Below are 7,238 nucleotides of genomic sequence, written 5' to 3' on the forward strand. Positions count from 1 at the left end.
CTGAATGATGTGGTCAGGCATGCTGTTGAACTAGAGGCTTACTATCCCGCAGAGAAGAGGTCAGCTGAGGCGAAAGGACTTTTATTTGTCACAAGTGACGAAACTGAGGGTAAAAATGACAGTATGAAACAACTACAGAAGGCGGTAGATGATCTTAGGAAACAGTTTTCATCTTGGCAAAGGTCTCATACCAACAAGACAGAATTTCGGAGTAGAAATTATGAGCCCAGAAAGTGGGGAGACCAAAATAATGCAAGATACAAACCAAACAAACATAAGGAATGTTATACTTGTGGATCAAAGACACATATGTCCTTTTCTTGTCCAGATAAGACAGAAGGGCTAAGACCTAGGCCGACACCGAAACCTGAATCAAACAAGGTCCAGCCAAAGATGAGGAAAGTAAGCAAACAGAAACTGGTACAAAGCCTAAGAAGGATGAGTCTGCTAACGTCTCGAACTTCAATGACTCAGGACTTTACATTTCTGGACGTATAAATGGTTTCGTTTTCGATTGTTTGGTTGATACTGGGGCAACTTCAAGTATTGTCTCAACAAAGATATGGAACAAGAGAAATAACGAGTCTCAGGTTCTAAATCGGTTTGATAAAGAAATTGTTACAGCTTGTGGTGAACCGATTGAAATATCAGGAAGGGTTGATATAATTATGGAGATACAAAATACGAAATTTAAATGTGACGTTCTGATTGCAAACATTGATGCTGATGTTATTTTGGGATTAGATTTCTTAAGGCGAGAAGAGGTAGTCTTGACTTGGTTAATAATAAACTTATCTTAAGTAATACCTCGTTTAAACTGAACTATTCAGGACATTCCGGCTGTTACAGAGTAGTCATCTCAGAAAAGACGGTCATACCTGCCAGATCAGAAATGGTTTTAAAAGGCAGGGTATCAGCAGAAAATTTTAAGGAGGAAATGACTTGTTTAATTGAACCAACGGAGAAGTTGTCTCAAACCAGTAACACAATTCTTAGTGTCTGGTAGTAGAGAAATTCCACTTCGTCTTATGAACTTATCAGACGAAACACAAACATTCAACGAAGGGACACTCATTGCCTCAGCCAGTCCTGTTTCAAAAGTAACTGAATTAAAACTTAATAAAGTGAAACTTCTGTTAAACATACAGTTCGTTCCTAATTTAGATCATACTCAAACGAAAGAAGTAGCAAGTTTACTTAACAAATATTCTTGTGTATTCTCAAAGGATGATCATGAAATTGGGCGTACTGGTATCATTAAGCACAACATTTCTACAGGTAATGCTCAACCGGTAAAGCAGCCATTCAGAAGGGTTCCAGTACACATGAATGCCGAAGTTGATGCACAAATCAAAGACATGCTTGAAAGAGATGTGATACAACCTTCGACAAGCCCATGGGCAAGTGGGATAGTAATAGTGAAAAAGAAGGATGGAACTAGGAGATTTTGTATAGATTATAGACGTTTGAACGTTCTCTCGGTTAAAGACGCATACCCTTTTCCCAGGATTGATGATTCATTAAATCAGCTTGCCGGAAATCAATTGCTTTCATGCCTAGATCTTAACTCTGGTTATTGGCAGGTTGAAGTAGATAAAAATGATATTCCGAAAACAGCATTTACGAGTCGATTAAGTTTGTTTGAGTTCAAGGTCATGCCTTTTGGGTTATGCAGTGCCCCAGCAACGTTTGAGAGGCTGATGAAAATTGTTTTAGCTGGTCTTCAGTGGCAGATTTGTTTGATATACCTTGATGATGTAACTGTAGTTGGAAAAACGTTTGAAGAAATAATCCAAACTATTTGATAGATTGCTTGATGCTGGGCTCAAATTAAAGCCTAGAAAATGTGTACTGTTCTCAAAAAGAGTTGAATTTCTTGGTCATATAGTATCGGCAGAAGGTGTTCACACGGACCCTAAGAAAACAGAAACAGTTCGAAACTGGCCAATACCTGGTTGTGTTCGAGACCTGGGGTCATTTTTAGGATTATGTAGCTATTACCGTCGCTTCATATTCCGTTTTGCTGAAATAGCCAAGCCATTACATAAACTAACCGAGAAGGGAAGCAAATTTGAATGGTCGCTTGAATGTGATAAAGCTTTCGAAGAACTAAAACAGAAACTTGTTGAAGCCCCAATTCTTGCTCATCCTGATTTCAACCAAAGTTTCATACTAGATGTCGATGCAAGTGACTTTGCCATAGCTGGAATACTTTCTCAGAAGATAGATGGGTCAGAACATGTCATAGCTTATGAAGCAGAACCTTAAGCAAGTCTGAACGTCGTTACTGCGTAACCAGAAAGGAATTGCTTGCATTAGTTAACTTCGTTAAGTATTTTCGACACTATCTGTATGGTAGAAAATTTCTGCTTCGTACTGACCACGGATCCCTGAGGTGGCTAATGAACTTCAAAAACCCAGAAGGCCAGTTTCAAGATGGCTGGAACTATTATCCTCCTATGAGATGCAGATTGAACATAGACCTGGTCGACAACATAGAAATGCTGATGCATTAAGTAGAAGGTCATGTAAACAATGTGGCAGAAACTGTCAAGTCGTAGAAAAAGAAAGAAAATATACTGTGGCAGCTGTTTAAACAAAAGACAGTCAAGAAATGGTTGATCTGCAAAAAGCTCTAAAAAAGGACGACGACATCAGCAAACTCAAGAAATGGTTGGAACAAGGTACCATTCCAGAAAAGGACCAAACATTAGAACATAGTTATTTCCTGAGATCCCTTTGTAGTCAATGGGAAAGACTTGGAATCCAAAACCAGTTGCTTGTTGCTTGCTGGGATGAGATTGGAACAGGTATAATATATTAGCAAGCAATAGTTCCCTTGTCCCAAAGAAGAACTGTACTCCGATACTCACATGACATTAAGGCATCTGGACATCTCGGAGTCAAAAAGACTTTGAACAAGATTAGACAAAAATACTCCTGGCCGGGACTACAGAATGACGTCAAAGCTTATGTCAATGGCTGTGAAGTTTGTTTGAAACGAAAAAGGCCGATGAGAATCAAGAAAGCTCCCATGCAGATTTCAAGTAGCGGATATCCTATGGAAAGGATAGCTGTGGATATTCTTGGAGAATTACCAGTCACAGAGAACGGAAATAAATACATACTGGTGGTCTCAGATTACTTTACTAAGTGGACTGAGAGTTACCAAATGCCAAACATGGAGGCTGTAACTGTAGCAAAAATTATGGTTAAAACTCATTTTGACCAGGGAAGACAATTTGTTACTAAACTTTTCATGGAAATGTGTAAGCTTCTTCAGATTGAGAAAACAAGGACCACTCCATATCATCCAGAGTCAGATGGAATGGTCGAAAAGTTCAACAGAACACTGTGTGCCATGCTCAGGGCTTATGTAGACGAAAATCACAAAAACTGGGGTGATCAACTTCCATATGTAATGATGGCATATCGAGCTTGTGAGCATGAAACTACAGGTGTGAGTCCAAATAAAATGATGCTTGGACGAGAAACAACAACCCCACTTGATCTTATTTATGAAATGTCATCATCAATAAAAAGAATACCAGTAAATCAGTGGGTATGGGAACTCCAAGAAACATTTGGAAATGTCCAGGTGTGTACGTGAATACACTGGTAGGTATATAAACAGACAGAAAAAATATCATGATACTAAACTTTCTTTTGAATCATTTTCAGCCGGTGACAAGGTATATGTCTATTTTCCAGTAAAATCTGTTGGTACTTCTTCAAAGTTCACTTCATATTGGAGAGGTTCATTTCAGGTAGAAGAAAAGCTGACAGACGTATTGTTTAAAGTAAACTGTGGTAAATCTGGTTCATTACAGGTTATTCATGCAGACAGAATGAGGAAGGCTCGAGATCAAATACTAACAGGTGAAAATATGTTTGATACAGATAAAGATGATATGTCAGCAGAACTAAATGTTCCACATGAGACAGCTGAGACAGTCGACGAAGAAGTTGAAAATGAGGTTGAACCAGACTTAAGTATTAGAGGTAGAGTAAGAAAGAAACCAATTTGGTTTAAAAATTATATTTACTCTATTTTCAGGTCAAACATGTCTGAAAGTGACAGAAATAAATGTCAGACGATATGTCCTGTCTGTAAAGATGAAGTGAAAGAGGATATAAGATTTGATGAGCACATAGTAAAGTGCCCACTTAAGCGAGAAACCTGTCGCATATGTAACCTTACTTTCAAGAAGAAAGATTACCTGATCAGACACATGAAAATGAAACATAATCAGACGAAAGATGGAAATAAAAGGTACAAAGAAAGACAGTGACAGTAGTTCAGAAAGTGATGGTGAGTGGAAAGAGCAAGAAGAAATTGTCTTGCTGGATGAAGATAACAGTACCAGTCAGCAGAAAAGTGATATTGAGATTGGTAGACTTTACAGAAAACGCACCAATCCAGAACAGGTTGTTAATCCTGTGACCCCAAAGAAAATGAAAGAGGCACCAAAACCCTTAGACAAATGTTCAGACAAGTCTAAGAAGACAGAATCAAAGATAAGATGCCAATTAAGACACTGAACAAAAGTAAGAGTACAGTCTTGTCCACTTCTCAGGCTAGATTGCTAAGCGAAATCAAGAGGTAAGGCTCCAAGTAAAGCCAAAACAAGGTCTGTGAAACAGCCTCTAAGCTTATAAGTTCAGACTCCAGTTCAGAAGAAGAGATCAACAAAGCAGAAGGGTCGAGCAAAAGTAACAAAGTGCCAGAGAAACATGTGTTTGAGCTTGATTTTAGCGTTAATAAGTCCAGTAGTGACAAGCTCAAAAGAAACATGGAAGTAAAACTTGATGACGAAGTATTGCTTGGTTCTGTATCATTGCTGTCAGGGAAGTTTGGGGCAAGTCAGGAGTTTCGTTGAGGGAGATGCAAAGATCAGACCAGAAGATGTAAAGTTTGAGATAAGAGAGGGTAAACTAAGGTTAAGCATCGATTATTAAAGAGTTTGAAAATGATTTGACAGAAGTTATATAAAGATACAGAAGTAACATTTCAGTTGAAAATTTAGAAATAACCTTATGGTAAAGGTATACGTAAGAAAGACATGTTTTGTTTTATTTAACTTTCTACAAGGTTTTGTCATTTACGAATAAATGATTCCGAAATCTGTTTATATTTTTTTGTTGCTTCATCAAATATGTAAGCGAAACGCTTAAAATGGAGGCGTGGGTAATGTAGTGAAAACGCACTTTCCGGTAATAAGGCATACTTGCGCTAGATAATCATCTTTGGGTTAACTACTGTAGTTGTCTGCAGAAATTCTGAAACTGGCGATTATTTAAAAGGAAAGTAAAAGTAAGTTATAATTTTGTTCTGTAAACTTCATGAACTATTTCTAGTTAAGAAATCAATTGCATTTTTAAGTCTAAAAGAGTCTAGTATAGGAAAACGAGTGTTTAAAATATGTACGACATTAGGACCAACGGAAAAGTCCGTGGGATCCGCATGAGATTTGGCATATAAATAGAAGCCAGCAGATGCGCTTTGACAGAACGTCGTTGGGTTTTGAAGAGAACAGATCGAAGAAAAATAATAATTAAATAAATTATTTACGATATTTGGAAATTCCTAGGACTTTGGACCAACTACTAGTATAAGGATATATATAGTATAAGGATACCTCAGAGTAGCGGCGTATGCCCTGAGTTGCAGGTTCCTTTAATATCCCAGAGTAGCAGCGTATGCTCTGAGTTGCGGGTTAAGACAAATTGGGTTCGGGTCGTAGGTTCCATACATGCGTATATTCGAGTTAAAGACAAGTTTGAGACTTAAAGGTACATAGAGTACAGAAGTGAAACCTTATTAAGAAAGTTCCGAACATAAATATTTTAGTGATTAATAAGGGACAAGAAAGTTTGTTTGAAACCAATTGAAACATTGAAATCAGTTACAAGCTCAGATTAACAACATAATTGTATTTTAATTTGTTCCAACATTTTCCAATCATTTTTACAATCATTTGTGAAGAATCATTAAGCAAGGTAGCTTGAGAAAAATTATATATGTACACATTTTTATACCTTAAATATGCTAGATAGCTGGGAAATTTATATTGATACTTTCCTATTATATCTAGTCTGTTTGAGACGATAATTTAGTACCAGGCTCGGGCGAAAACGTTACAGTACAATATGGCTAGCATTCAATAAACAGGTCCGAGCTACTGGAATACATGACCTGTAAAAATAAAAACAGACAGACAAAAAAGCTTATAAAACGTATATGATAAGGCAGTTATAAAAACATAACATGCCGTTCGCTTTCAAATCCTATTGCAATTAGAGAAACTGTTAGCGAACAGAATGGATCTTATCCAGACCAGCCTGCGCATCCGCGCAGTATGGGTAAGTCTGGTCTGCTGATGCGCAGGCTGATCTGGATCCATGCTGGTCGCAAAGCCACTATGTTGGTTTTCTCATGGCGCAGCTCAAATGTTTAGCTAAAACTTATAAAAAAATTCTTAAGGTTTCCTGACATTAAGTTTCTTGCTGACAGATAGATCCATCTGTTACCTTAACCTACTCTTGGTGAAGGGCCGTCGCTAATGTTGGAAAAACTTGTGGTCCAACCCTTTTGCTTCTGATTTCAATGTATACATTACTTAACATGCTTTTCAAACTTTCATTAATCTATGTTAAAATAATGCATGTGTTTATTTGTATTATAAACATGTATTGATTCGTTTGCAATAAAATATGGTTAAACTAAACTAAACACGCATGAGTATGCATTGTGTGGATTATGGAAAGGGCTTAGAAATGACATACTGTTCTGAAATACATGTTTGCTCTTCAATAATGCTACACTATACATACGCTATTAACATAATATTTACAGGTTTGAGCCTCGACGCGGTACTCGCCACAGAACTTAAATTATTTTAGATTTTAACTACTGAATCCTGCGGAGTCCTGTTTAGCTCATGTGACATAAATGTCGCGCGTCGTGACGCCCGACATATGTAGATGATCATGGGGTCTGAACGAAAAACGAAACCCTGTTTATAAGTTAAAAATGCATTACATGTCAATTTATATGGTGGTTTGTTTAGGACACACATTTTTCTTTTAAAGATTAAGTTCTCTCGAGCGCTCGACTTAATGTGTCGTGCGCACGAGATAAGAATTCGGGCGTTCGAGATAAAATGTCAAGCTCTAGAGATAAGATTTCGGGCGAATGAAATAAAATGTCATGCACTCGAGATAAGATTTCGAGCGCT

The 7,238-nt window shown here is 37.5% G+C and overlaps 1 protein-coding gene across 1 annotated transcript; it reads left to right on the top strand.

Annotated features, from left to right (window-relative positions):
- Positions 1–1,028: 1,028 nt before the first annotated feature.
- Positions 1,029–4,125, top strand: LOC128548697 (uncharacterized protein K02A2.6-like). The gene is made up of 5 exons (XM_053524063.1): positions 1,029–1,777; positions 1,809–2,231; positions 2,851–3,598; positions 3,831–4,002; positions 4,058–4,125. The coding sequence occupies exons 1-5, from the start codon at positions 1,029–1,031 to the stop codon at positions 4,123–4,125; spliced, it is 2,160 nt and encodes a 719-aa protein (XP_053380038.1).
- The last annotated feature ends 3,113 nt before the right edge of the window (positions 4,126–7,238 follow it).

The sequence above is a fragment of the Mercenaria mercenaria genome, chromosome 15 (genome assembly GCF_021730395.1).
Source record: "Mercenaria mercenaria strain notata chromosome 15, MADL_Memer_1, whole genome shotgun sequence".
In the NCBI taxonomy this organism is placed as follows: domain Eukaryota; kingdom Metazoa; phylum Mollusca; class Bivalvia; order Venerida; family Veneridae; genus Mercenaria; species Mercenaria mercenaria.

What these genes read in the sequence shown, in the direction of transcription:
- LOC128548697 (XM_053524063.1), top strand. Translation starts at nt 1,029, where the DNA reads ATGAACTTATCAGACGAAACACAAACATTCAACGAAGGGACACTCATT. An exon ending in GTAACTGTAGTTGGAAAAAC is followed by an intron (nt 1,778 to 1,808) that starts GTTTGAAGAAAT and finishes ACTATTTGATAG; the next exon opens with ATTGCTTGATGCTGGGCTCA. An exon ending in CTTTCTCAGAAGATAGATGG is followed by an intron (nt 2,232 to 2,850) that starts GTCAGAACATGT and finishes CTTGTCCCAAAG; the next exon opens with AAGAACTGTACTCCGATACT.